Source organism: Chenopodium album, chromosome 15, assembly GCF_948465745.1.
Source record: "Chenopodium album chromosome 15, dcCheAlbu1.1, whole genome shotgun sequence".
NCBI lineage: Eukaryota > Viridiplantae > Streptophyta > Magnoliopsida > Caryophyllales > Amaranthaceae > Chenopodium > Chenopodium album.
In genome coordinates, this window is record NC_137848.1 from 27,532,903 (window position 1) to 27,546,720 (window position 13,818).

General features: G+C 34.4%; 1 protein-coding gene across 1 annotated transcript; it reads left to right on the plus strand.

The window, feature by feature from the left end:
* Nucleotides 1-288: 288 nt before the first annotated feature.
* On the plus strand, nucleotides 289-13,818 carry LOC145583064 (uncharacterized). The gene is made up of 11 exons (XM_081640179.1): nucleotides 289-499; nucleotides 577-660; nucleotides 1,284-1,438; nucleotides 1,545-1,638; nucleotides 4,785-4,855; nucleotides 4,966-5,072; nucleotides 7,516-7,637; nucleotides 8,121-8,209; nucleotides 9,933-9,992; nucleotides 12,637-12,741; nucleotides 13,318-13,818. Exons 1-11 carry the CDS (start codon nucleotides 373-375, stop codon nucleotides 13,435-13,437), a joined length of 1,134 nt encoding a protein of 377 aa, XP_081496305.1. The 5' UTR covers nucleotides 289-372; the 3' UTR covers nucleotides 13,438-13,818.

The following is a 13,818-nucleotide window of genomic DNA, read 5'->3' on the forward strand; positions in this document are numbered from 1 at the left end:
TTTTACGTGTTCATATTTAATTACTAAAGGTTCATTTTATAGGGTTGGTTCAACTATCTTAGCTACATAAAGGTGCAATTAAGACTTATTGGCAAAAATAAAATAAGTTTTTAAATATACATAGCGAAAGTAAAATAAGAGTATTTGAGAAGTAACATAAGTGAAAATTTCCTAAAATTAATTTCATTTCAATATTCAACAAAAATAATTCAATTAAGAAAAAATAATCTCAGATTCTCAGCGAAGTGAGCAAGGGGCCTAAACCTTATTTGATAAATTGACTGTTCTGCTTCTGCACCCCAACCTAAACCCTCCATTGGAAACTATAGTCGCACAAGAATCAACCAGACGACACCCAAGCTACTACCGACTATGCAAATCGCCGCTTTAGCTCGCCGAGCTTCTCGGATTTTCTTACTTCATCCCTTCATTGCTCAAGATGCTTCTCTGCATTCCTCCTCTCATTGCAGAAATTTTCGCACCTTCTCTCTTCAAAATGGTACTTTTTATGCTGTTCTTAATATGGGATTTTCAAATTGTTGATTTCTGATATGGGGTTGATGATATTTTGTGTAGAAATTGGTTATTCCAATGGTTGTGGCTTGCAGTACCAGTGGCCTCATGCCGCGTCTTTCTGCTCAGTACCGGCTGCTGTTGACGGTATTCTCATTGATTTTCATTCAGGATTAGCTTTTTTGAATTTGGGTTTTGTTTTTCTTGACATTTTTAATAAAATGTTGGATTAATTATATTGTATAAGTACTTTGTGTAATCATGGTTTTTTCGGGTTTGAATTGCGTGGGGGTGAATTGATGATTTGTGATTTTATAGATAAGTTATAGGGGCTCATTCAGGATTATTTTTTTTGAATTTGGGTTTTGTTTGTCTCGTCGTTTTCAATAAAATGTTTAATTAATTATGTTGTATGAGTACTTTGTGTAATCATGGTTTTTTCGGGTTTGAATTGCTTGTGTTATGTGGTGAATTGGTGATTGTGATTTTATAGATAAGTTGTAGGGGCTCATTTGTTCAACTTTTGCATTTAATTTCTGGCTTTAGTATTTTTTATCTTCAAAATTGCTGCTGAAATGATAAATCATACCATGAGATGTTCAATGAATTATGAAGTTTGAGTGCTTTGTGAAATCGTTTTCTCTTGGAGTTAGATGTGCTTGTGCTTTTTGGTGCTTGTGATTTCGATAGTAAGTTGCTGTGTTGTTCAGTATTGCTACATCTAAATGGATGCAGGTTTGAATACTTGATATTTCTGAATTTATTTGCAGAGACTGTGAAGGAGCTGTATGATAAAATTCTTAAATCAATCAAAGTTGAAAGATCTGCTCCGCGAAATGCATGGTTGTGGTCACTCACTGAGAAATGTAAAAGCAGGGAAGACATTAAGCTTTTGTTTGATGTTTTGCAGCAGCTTCGAATTTTTGTTAGTGTCTAAAACTCTTTACAAATTGTAATTGATTGTCTTTCTTCAAATATTTTTATATATCCATAATATATATCCATATTCTGATCATCCCCTTTTTGTACAGAGACTGTCAAATCTCAGGATTCATGATAATTTCAATTGTAGCCTGTGCCAAGAAGTTGCAAAGGCGTGTGTTCAAGCTGGGGCTGTGAATTACGGTAGGCACCAGTATTACATTTTTTTTATGGCTAGCTTGGAAACATTATGCTCTTACTGAGTTTATGTAAGTATATGGTATTATGATTTTGTTCAAATTTTCTATTTGAAAATGTTGCATCTTTATTTTTCTAAGAAGGCTAAAAAAAAACTTTCTGGATTTCAGTCTCCTACTCTATGCTGCTGTATAGATAGCTTTTTGTGGGTTCATCAGTTGTGTGTGTGTGTGTGTGTGTGTGTACAAGTACTTGAAGCGTAACTATGATCATAAAAAATAAAATAAGCACTGAAAGTATAAATTAATACCTCTAAAAAAAATAAAAAATAAATACAAGCTAATAAATAAATATATAAAGATCAAAAGAAAATCTGAGTGTGAGTGTTATGGATGATGGAGTGCTATTGTACTTTTTGCCATTGGAAAAAAATATTTTATTGAGTTATCTGCTAGTCACAAAGTCATTAATTTGTTATATTAAAGAAAAAAGAATAAAAAAAAAAAGAAGAGAAGAATTCATTTGTTCTGTCACGTTGGGGGATGCCTAATCAACTAGTTTACTGAAAGAAAAAAATTTGGGTTAAGGTACCACTTTTCTCTCTCCTCTTGACCGAAGATAAAAGAAAAGGGGGTGGGGCCGGGAAAGTCACATATTTGACCTTATTTCTTTTGAAATATCACCCTCCCTCCCCAAGAAAAGCAAACTTACCAAACAGTCGTGTTATCCAAAAGGCACTCACCTTGCTACTTAATCAAAGAGGCATGCTCCTCATTGCGCCTTTTAAAGGTCGTCTCCAGAGTGCATTTTTTCCTAGGTGTGGCATCGACCCGCTTTTAAAAACTAAGATCCAACTCCATCATAAGCTTGTCTTATGTTCCCATATCTAGAATCAATCTTCTAATACAGTCTTACAAACCCTTCCCAATTTCCTTACAACAAACATCATTGGGTTTATCATAATGAATTCTTGGATTAAGATAAAATTTGGTAGCATGCTAAGGTTGATGAAGCTGGTATTCCTGCCTTTTAATAATGAACTCAAAAGCTCTTTTATAATGCCCGTCTTCTATATCTAGACTCTTTTCAATAGCTTTCTTAGTCCTATTTATGGATTCATAAATACACACCATAGGTGGTTTTCTCCCTCGATCAACCATCCTATGAACTTTAACAAGCCCCCCTGTCAACTTAAGGGCATATATGACATCCCTCAAAAAGGTGTCTTGCAAAATAAATGTTGCTTCTTTCTTTCCCATTGGTTGCTTAAGTTACCATCTTCCTAGAATCGTTCTTATGCTTAGGAATTTTTTATGTGCATTATTGGAAGTTAGAAATTTTGTGACGACAAGCCTATGCAAATTCTTTTGATAGCTGAATACCCTCATCATGTTCACAAGAGATATATGGTTTTATATGAATACATGAGCTTGCACTGTTTTAGGGCATTCTGAACTTTTGGAAGCTCTCCAATATCATCTGACATTAAATCCTAACAATGTGCTGCATATGGAGTCCTATAAAGATGTTGTCTTTTGGCCATTTTCTAGGAATTTACAAAATAATGAAAAAGACATAATTTACAAATAACCCTGAGGAAGAAATTCATTACAAAAGTTAGGAGATGAACTAAGTTTCTTTCTTGCCGCTACCTGGATAGATGGATTGTCCACAATCACTTGAATGATAGTTTTCTCTCCAAATTTCTCAACCATTGCATCTTTCACAAATTCAGAAATATTCATGGAATTTATGAGCACAAAGCCCTTTAAGACTTGACAAAAGTTTACAAAGTCCTCATAGGCAACTGAATCATGCCATCCACTGTATAAAATTGAACAACCTTTAGTTGCCCACTCTTTCTTGTGACTACCCACTAGCTTATTAATGTATTTTATTTTCTTTTTAAGAAGATGCACTTGTAGCTCATGCATACTGGGTAGCTTAAGTTTAGGACCATATCGTCCAACTGATTACTCATGACTTTAAATCTATTATAAGTTTCTACATTACATGCTATTCTTGTATTATAAAACCCTGCAAAGCCCGCACAAGCTTTATCCGTTAATTGTTTATAACAAACTCAAAAAATTTCCTTGACTTTCTGTTAATTAGGATTTGGCTTTCCATATTTTCTTGCTGGATCACAAGAGTTGGATGATCTTGTCATCCTGTGGATGGAGTGCCCAAATTACTATTTTCCATATCAATCAGCAAGTTGGAAGTATATACATTAACCTATATAGTAACCATGCTACCGCTGGAAAAATAAAAGGAAAAAAATTGCTACTGCCAGAAAATCAGAACAAAAAAAAAAAAAAAAAAATACAAATATAAAGACAGGAAAATAAAAGAAAGAAAACAGAGAATGGAAGAAGAAAAAAAGAAGTGGAAAAAAGGGTAAAAGTTGTTACTGCATGAAAAGGGAAAAACTCTACACAAAAAAGAAAAAGGACATAAAAAATAGACAAAGAGAAGGAAAAATGTAGAGGATAAGGGCAAGTATTTGATCAGCAAGAAAATATAGAATCGAAAAAAAAAGATAAAATAAAAGAATAAAGAAGGTTGTTGGAGAGTGGCAGTCAGAGAACTAGAGAAGGGCTAGGGTATTTTTCAGATTTCCAATATATTTTGGCTACCAAATGTAAAATGCATAAGTGTAGGGCTACCAATTAGTGTTTTCCTTCATTTATTATTAAATCGAAAGTGGCAGGTGTTATATTTATTTTGTAATAAAGTAGGTATTTGCATTTGAGTTGTTTATTCATGCATTTTTGTATAGGTTTCTATATGTGATTAAATTCAGGTGTTGAAAGTACTGTTCTGCCTGTCAAATCCGTTCCCACCCAATAACATGGGCCTGAAATTGTTTTTGAAATTGGCAAGATCCTTTTATGTTTCATATGTTGGGCTAAATTAATGTAATGTCTGAAAACAATTGGTGGTCTTGTATCATGCGGCAGGATCTAACTTAAACATGTAGCAGCATCCAATGTCCCATTATTCTATATTTCTATGGTAATTATTCTGTAAGATGCTGTTCAGCTGGTCATGTTCTAACAATTCTACTTCATGTTGGCTTCTTCTTTCAACTTGAATGCTTGGCTCTTTTTTTTTTTGAATTTTTAACCCACCTAAGTACTTGATTGCAGGAAAGAAAGCATTATGTAGGCATAATGTTTATGGTTTGACTCCTACTATTGGTTCTGCAAACCAACTATTGGTATGTATTGACAAGCTATAATTGTGGCAGAGTTCGTGCTCGTTGAAGTATATTGTACCATAGAATTAAAATTTTGCATGCAACTTGAGCTATTATATGATACTATGCAGTCCTATGCGAAGGTGCAGAAGGATGTTAAGCTCATGGTGGACATAATGAATCATTTAAGAAAGAACAATTTACCATTACAACCTGGAACAGCAGACATCGTTTTCAGGTATTCTATAAATCTGTGAGATTGTCACATGAGGAGTTATATACCTGTGAGATTGTACATGCATGCGTGTATATGTTGTTACTCTTGAATGAGTACTATAGCCCTTTCCTGGTTCACTTTAATTTTGCTGAAGGATTTTCTAATTGTTATTTATTTACCTTTACTATGTTGCCTAAGTTAATTAACATCATGTCTATTCATTGTATAATGTGGATTTTTTTGGTTCAATTGCATCATTACTTGTTATTTGGGACTTGGAAAGAAACAATTACTTTGTGCTTGTCCACCAAGAAGTCCAAAATCCCATTGTTAGGGTAATGGTGTTAGTATGACAAGGTGATAAACTTGCATGCTACATTGTCTTAGAGGGGTAGATGGGCTTCTGCTATAGGCATCAACATATTTTGAGAAAAGGCTAACAAAAGGTCAAGTGATACCAGTCTATTACTATAAGAAGTCCAATTTCAGTCATGATTGTGGGAATAGTCACGGTGATGCTGGATTGGACATAATGCGTTCATCGTGGATTGGGTTGTGGTTGTCGTTGTAGGAATTTGTTTTCATAGTCTATTTAGGTGTATTTATAATAATTTTACCCCAAACAAATAATTTACTTGTATGTTTAGGTGTTTTTCATATCTGTTAATATAATTTGCGAATAATAAGAAATTTAATACCATTCACAATATGTAATAATAGAAATGATAATTAATATTAAATACGACTTGTACTAAAATTCAATAAATTTTGGTTTTATAAACTTATAAAGAAAATCATACTTTTTTATGTGTAAAAATAGGCTGTTATATTTGCTTCCCCATGTAAAAATAAATTGTCGAATTACTATACATGAATGAAAGTGTCGGATCCAGAAGTAAAGAAACTCTTCTCCATACGATATTCTGATTCTGCTGTTACAATCCGTTTGTAAAGGGAGAATTTACGTTTTTTTGAGTATTTGTAAAGTGGGGTCAGGAGGTGATTGTAATTTATTGAGCCTCCATTATTGGTCAAAAAAGTGAGGAAAAAAAGGAGTTTCATGAAGAGCCTAAAGCCTCAGAAGTCCTTGCCTTAAAACTTCGTTGATGAAATTTTGGTTCGGAACAACGGCAGGGGACAAGATGTCAAAAACATTGCCCTGAACTAGTTTGTTTCGTTTTGTCAACTTTTGATTCATTACAAACTGGCCACATTGCAATGATACGGCCTTAATGAAAATCATAATAAAATATCAAACATAGAAATAATGCAGAAAATAGTTACAATAGACTTAAAATGCTAATGCATGTTAGAAAAATTCTTGGGGAAAATAGTGATGTGCATTGTAAGGCACCCATATCAAAATACATATATGTAGCAGCAACCAAACTACCTCAAAAGGACCATGGAGTATTGGAGGAATTAGAAAACTAATAGCTAGTGATGGAGGTGAGTTATGAGGCCACACCAGTTTTAATTTTGTTTTGTTTTGTTTTGTTTTTTTGTTTTTTGTTTTGTTTTTTTTTTTTTTTTTTTTTTCTTTATGACAAGTCTTTATTGAGGCTCCTATTGTTTTCTCTTGGAATATTCAGTTTGATTCTGTCAGACCTCCTCATTAAAACAATAAAATGCTTCTAAAAAAATAAATAATAAGAAAGCTTCACAAAAGCTGGTGTAACAATAGAAAAAATTGGGCCCTAATTAATTTTTTGGCAAGTATTTGTTTGCTTAGACGTATGTGATTGAGGTAGCATGAGCTCGGCTTGGATGATTAGCTTGTATCTCCTTAAGTTGGAAATACAACACAGAATTTAAGTTCATACTCCCTCCGTATTTTATTACTTGCTCCATTTCTTTGGACATAGAGTTTTAAGAGGAATAGTAGAAAGTATTATTTTATGAGGAAGTGAGGTTGGTTGAAGAATAAAATATTCTGAAAAAGCAAAAGTGAGTATAAGTGGGGAGGAGAGAGAATATGAAAAATATTAAAATATGATATGAGGTAACCACTAGTTGGTAGGAAAATAGTCAATTATTGTTAAAAGTTTCCAAAAAAGAAAGTAGAGCAAGTACTAGAATACGGAGGGAGTATTCTTTATATTTGTAGGACCATTTTTATAGGAATGACATGAATTTGTAGGTGGATTGGCTTTTATGTAACCAGAGTTGTGAAAATTCTGTCTTGGTTCTTCTGTAGTTTATCAGAAGTTCAACTACTTGGTGCGAAGTTTAATATGATTTAATTATAAGGCTTAGTTTGTATCATGTGAAGTCCATACACAATTTCCCTTAGCTTATGACATCCAGTCTTATGAAGAAAGATTCTTGGTTAAATTCTTGAAAGTCATATGTATATCCTTTAAAAGAGATGCTTGATTGCTTTGTCACAGATTCAAAAAAATCTTCCATTACTTGTATAGGTTGTGCTTAAAGTTTCTCTAATCTTTTTACATTCAATTTGCAGCATTTGTTCTGATGTTGATAATTGGGAGCTGATATCCAAGTATTCCAAAAGATTTGTCATGGCTGGAGTCAAATTGCGAAAAACTACATTTGACATTTGGATGGAATTTGCTTCTAAGAGAGGTTCTTTTGTGTTTTAATTTGTATTATCTTTCTTTAGTTTATTTTGTCCTTGTTACATGGTTCTTATTGTCAATTGGCATTGTTTGTTGTTAAGTACATGTGTGATAGATTATTCTTCTATTTAAGGAAAATTCTGAGTTGCATAAGGGAATCTTTTTTAAGTCAGAGAGTCAATTATAATTTAGGTAGTTTTGATGATTGAACAGTCATTGACTAGTGACTAGTTGACTATTTTTTAGTTGATAAGTAATTAGAAGCATAAAAAAATCTTGTATGCTTTGAGATGTAGTCTAATACTATTCCATGCATAACTTTTGTTTTTATTTCTATTATCCTGAGATGCTCTCTTTGAACCCTTTGGGTAGGATAGCAATCATGCATTGTTAAAATTTATCAAAAAAGTTTTCAAAACTATGTATACAGTCTTATCTTAAGTTGGACCAACCCATTACAGCTGACCCTGATTGCCATATTCTATTGCAGGTGATCTCAAGTCTCTGTGGAAAATTGAAGAGTTAAGATCTGATATGTACAAGCAACACACTATTAAGAGTGGGTTTTGTTGTGCTAAGGTAATGCCTTTCATATGCCTCCATTTATGTAAGATGGTGGTACTTAACCTATATAATATTGATTTAAAATTGGGATAACATTTCTTGTTTTTGAGTCCATAATCCCAATTGCCCTTCTTTGTGATGCAAAAGGGATCGCTACATTGGAAACATTGACAAGTAAAATCCCACCTTTTATATATTTTAAAGAATTCCACCTATTAATTTCTGAGGAATAATTTTCAAGATCCAGGCCTTCCAGCATCGCTTCCCTAATCGGACATTATTCCATTGTGGCACATTTTTTCCTTCCTAAATTATTATTCCATATGAATTTACAGTTAAACAACCATCCTTTTTCCCAGCCCACATTACCTCTCCTTGCATCACCCATTCCCTTCTATGTAGTCTCTCCAGCTTCTTCTCTAACCACTAATTAAGCCACCTCCTTCAACCACCTCCACCCCCTCTTACCCCATATTCCACTTCTTAAATTTCCTCCATAACCACTTATTTCTATTGTTTTGTTTAATGTTGCTGAATTAGTTTGTGTTTATTGGTTTTTTTGCTAGATTTTGCTATATGCATTAGGCAGTGGTTTGCATTTACGCCATTTAGGGGCTAAGATAGTGGTGATGCTGTGATCGTAGAGAGGTAAGAGATGATCGTAAAGGAGTGAGATGGGGGGTGGGGGCTTTTGTGTTTAAATTTGATCAGAGCATAGTGGTGGTTGTGGATGCAAAAGAAAATATACATTAGGAAGTGGTTTGCATTCCAGGGCCTTTTGTGTTTGAATTTGATCAGACCATAGTGGTGGTTAAGGGACAGCGATTCCTATCAAGCTTTCTCAATATATCTCCTTGCACCTATAGTGGGAATTCACTAATTAACTTCAGATCACCCATGGCCAGTAATGTCTTATTCAGCCGATGTTTTTTAGGTATCAGCTGTCTTTATCATGTTATAACCAGTAACTCATGAGTTATCTCAAAGCCCCCCTTTCATGTTTTTTTGTTAAGTAATGAAGGATTATATCATAAAGGTACCAAGGGGTGACAGTGATGCCCATTTACAAAAGGAAGGCTAAAGACAAAATAGTTCATACCCTTAAGCTATCTATCAGTTAATTATCTACAAAATCGTGATGAGTCAAGCAGAAAAAACCCAACTCCAGCTAATCAAATGCCTCACTAGATGGAATTCAAAACCTTGAAGAGGGGAAGCATTACATTAAAAAATTCTGTTGGCTTCTTTCTTTCCAATTGCTCCGCCAAATGAACAGCGAAATTATCTGTCAAGATTAAGCTCTTTCCACACTTCTTTTCCATGAAACCGACAGAACTTTACTAAATAAGGTTGAACTCTTCAAGGGCTCACAAAAATAGTCTATCATTATGTTTCCAACCCCAGATTCTCTGTTGAAAAAAATCATCTGATGTGAAAAGTTGGATGTTGTGATGGGTTACAGAGAGAATTACTCAATTTAAATTGTATGTGTTACTTTAATGTGGGAGCAGCCCCTTGCACTCCTGCAACTGAAGGTCACTTGTTAATGTACTCTTTACTTAAAAATCTCGGAGCTCTTTTGGGTGGTGGAGATCCCTTGGAAATTGTAAAATTCTGCCTATATCTTAATCAAAGGAAGTACGACAATTTAAATCAGGTCTTCTGTGCTACGTAGTATAAGAAATCTGTTACTTTTTGCTTTAACGCATGCACTTATGATGTCTCTTTGAATGTATAGGGATTCTTACTTGAGCAAGAGCCTGATAATGCTGCATCTGTGATTCAAGCGGTCAATCAGGTAATTATATCAGCTCACATAATGATTTGAACTATGTACTACCTATTCTCATTATCTTTAGTATTAAACTATTATTCTATCTTAAATGCATACTAAAATTAAACTGGGAAAGACGAATGTCTTGCCAATGTTTTTTGAAATCCTTTTTCCATTTTTTTTTTCATTTTAGCTATTAATTTGAAAACGATTTTAATATACTTGACTAGAGTCTTGTCATTCCCGATTGATCTTCTTTATCATCATTTCCACTATGATAGTATGATAAAATTATAAATGAAAAATTGCTTGGAATAATCCCACCTTTGGGGCGTCAGCGAAATATAATCCCACCTTTGGGATATTTTTAAATAATCCGATCTTTGTACCCAATCAGCTCAAAATGGTCTCAACCATTTCATGTAACCTGTTATAACAAGTTACATGACACGTAGCGGCCTGTGATTGGTCAAAAAAAATAAAAATTAAATAAAATAAAATTTTTAAAAAAGTTAGATTTTCTTAAAGAAAAAATAAAAAAATAATTAAAAAACCACCCACCACCCACCAGCTGCCAAGCCGCTACCGCTTGAGCCCAATCCTCTGCCCCACGGCTTCGGCCACCCAGGCCCCAACTAGCAGCGGTGCCGGTGTCACGATCGACCCCTCCCCTCCAAAACCCCTATCCTGTCCCGATCCCAGCCCCTCCCCGTCCCCCTGAACCACCAAGCACCTTCAATTCGAAACCTTTCCCCGTCCCAATCCTGACCTCCCACATCCCCCGCCACGTTTTCGCCCTCCTCCCCTTCCCCTTCCCCTTCCCCTGTCCCTTTTTCGGCCTTTTCCTCTTCTCCTCGGCCAGATTTCGGCCTTCACCACCCTTCCCATGCCTCGATTTCGACCCCCTCCTCTTCCCAGCCTTAGTTTCGGTAAGAGGTGACGGAATGGGGTAGGGTAGGGGCGGCGACAAGCGTGAGGGAGTTGCGGTCTGGGCGTGGCGGAGGGTGGCGGCCGGTCTGGGTCGATGGTGGGGCAGAGAGGTGGCTGGTGCTGGGGCTGGGGCTAGGGCTAGGGCTAGGGCTGGTGGTGGTTGTGGTTTTAAAGTTTTAATTAGTTTTAAGAAAGTTAGTTTTAAATAAGCTAATTAATGTTAATTAGTAATAATTATTTCCTTAAAAAAAATAAGGGTAAGTTTTATTTATTTATTTATTTATTTTTTTACCAATAACGTTGTGACACGTGTAGATTAGGCTTAATTAAAAAAATTACCTATTCAACCAGGTTATTTGGGACTATTTTGAGCGGATTGAGTATAAAGGTCGGATTATTTAAAAATATCCCGAAGGTGGGATTATTTTTCGTGGACGCCCCAAAGGTGGGATCATTCCCAGCAATTTTTTCAATTATAAAATGTACACTTGTTTTGTTATTATTTCCAATATTCGTCAAATCTATCTACTAATACATCTATCATTGACTATATACTAAAAGAATCATTGTGAATAACACTTGCCAAATCCTGGCTATAATTTTCCTGAGGATTTTTTTGCTGTTTTTAGGAGTTTTTTTTTTTATTTTTTTTTTGGAATTATTAGGTTTAGCTATGACTGTATAAGTGCTATACCTTGACACATACTTCCGTTCTTTCCTATCTTCTCTGTATCCGTTAGGCAACAAGATTCTTTCCAATGTTAAGTCTTTGTATATCCACTTTATTACTCTTTTTATATAAGTATTGACATTGTTTAACATTAAATAAGTGCATCACTGGGTACATACTTTTAGCAGACTACATGAAAAATAATTTTAGGTGAACTTTTTGATAGTAATATTATATTGTACAAGTGAGGCAAGTGGATGGATTATTTCTTATGATAAAAGGGATTCATAAGAGAGACAATAAATTGAAAGTTCTTGAAGACTTATGACACTTTTTTATCCAGCTTTACTAAATATTTGGAAGATTATTATTACTTTTGCTCATTTTATTTGTTAGGGTGACATAATCAATACTAGCTCCATTATTGTGTAGTCTAATCCTTAATTTCCATGTTGTCCAATCTCACATGATTATTCAAGTTTATTTTATTCCATACAAGTATGGAGTTTATATTACCCCTTGTGTCCCTTATTTCCCATGTATACCCAATATCACTTGCTTATTTATGGGTTTTATTTTTTTATTTTTTGAGGAATCTTATTTATGTTATTTTATTTCATACAAATATTGATTTATTAGTATGCATACGTCCTAAACTACTAGTACATAGAGTATGCTTGTTTACTCTACCAATTAATATTATATGCAATAGCTGTGTTCTGGGTGGAAGTATGCATGTTCTGTTAGCTAATTGTGTTAGAGATGTGAATGATATTGATATGCCGAGGGCCTTTAATTGCCTGCGTATCTCATTTCTATATGACATGTGTTTCATTTATAGTACCATGTAAAATCAGAATAGGACTATAACTGGATAACGACAATTAATCTTCAAAGAAGATATTGCACACAGACCCATTCAATTCCATTTTGCTGAGCTGTAGAATCTGTTGTTCATTTTATTTGCAGTGATTTAGCATGCTCAGGTACACCTGAATTAAATTAGTGTGTTATTATGTTAGTGACAGTTTACTTTTTTATATCGAGCTTCTACTTTGTGCTTGTCAGAGTTTTCCTGATTCAAAAAGGCAAGATATAGTCGATGAACTTCAAAAGCTGATCACTGAATGGCCTGCAGAGGTCTTGAAGCATCAGAAGCTGGAAGATCAAAAGGTAATAATATTTTACAATTAGTTTTTTGTTACCCATTTCTTCTATTATATATTATTTTTGATTATTTTACTCCATAGTAAAACGCCAGTAATAATTGTGTTGATATTTCATTATGGCCAAGGTATTAGTTATTATATTGGTATTTTAACAAGTGCATTGATACTATAAATAAGAATTAGTTGAGGATTAATTTTTTAAGTGGCAGATTATATTGAATGAGAAAAGTTCGCTTAGGGTTCAATTAACATGAAAAGTTTTAAATAGGTGGATTTCCAGACAGCTTATTGTGTATAAGATGATCTGAGCTGTCATGCTTATTGTACTGGAAGCACTTGTTTATAAACTGCTGTATATAGGTATTGTTATAACTACTTGTTTCTGAAATTCCTGATGAATAAGGTTTCACTTAGTATGCGTTGGATGTGTTTTGCAAAGATAAGGTACTGCTGATTTGTTCGTTCTCTGCACCAGCAGAAAGCCAGAAACAAGCAAATCGATGCATGAAATAATTTCTTGTGGTTGTTCCCTCATTGGATTTACTTTGAACTCATGTCATCTCTGTTCTCTGTTGGACAGGCATTGATTTCTTCATTGAAGGCTGATATTCCTGCTTTGCTTAGCTCCCTCTCCAACATGGGTGTGAAATCGAGTGTCAACTTGAAAGACCTAAATATCACAGAGCCTATGTCATGTTAATTTTGGCACGACTACTGGATGAGGAAAAAAATCACAATCATTGTTGATAATTGCATGAGACATGGTGCATGGCATTGTTCTGGTGCAATAATTTGCTCAAAGGCAAAGTTTTCGCCAAGCCATCTTTTTTCTCAACAAGCCAGTGGCAGGGAAGTTTTCTAAAAATTGTTTTAAACGAATAATATTGATATTAGTGTTAGAATTTATTTTGAAATGTTATTGATATTGGTCATGTATCAATGTATCACCATTTTGCTAGTTCAAACTGTGATAGCGTAAAATATTGTTAGTGTGGATGACATCTATGGACCAGGTGATCAGCCTAGTGAAGAGTGAGGCACACTGCACATTTCAATGAATAAAAGTATGCTTGCTCAATTT

Excerpts from the sequence above, each read along its gene's own strand:
- LOC145583064 (XM_081640179.1), top strand. The coding sequence starts at position 373 with ATGCAAATCGCCGCTTTAGCTCGCCGAGCTTCTCGGATTTTCTTACTT. Across the intron at positions 500-576 it reads CACCTTCTCTCTTCAAAATG|AAATTGGTTATTCCAATGGT; the intron begins GTACTTTTTATG and ends TATTTTGTGTAG. Across the intron at positions 9,993-12,636 it reads TGATTCAAGCGGTCAATCAG|AGTTTTCCTGATTCAAAAAG; the intron begins GTAATTATATCA and ends TGTGCTTGTCAG.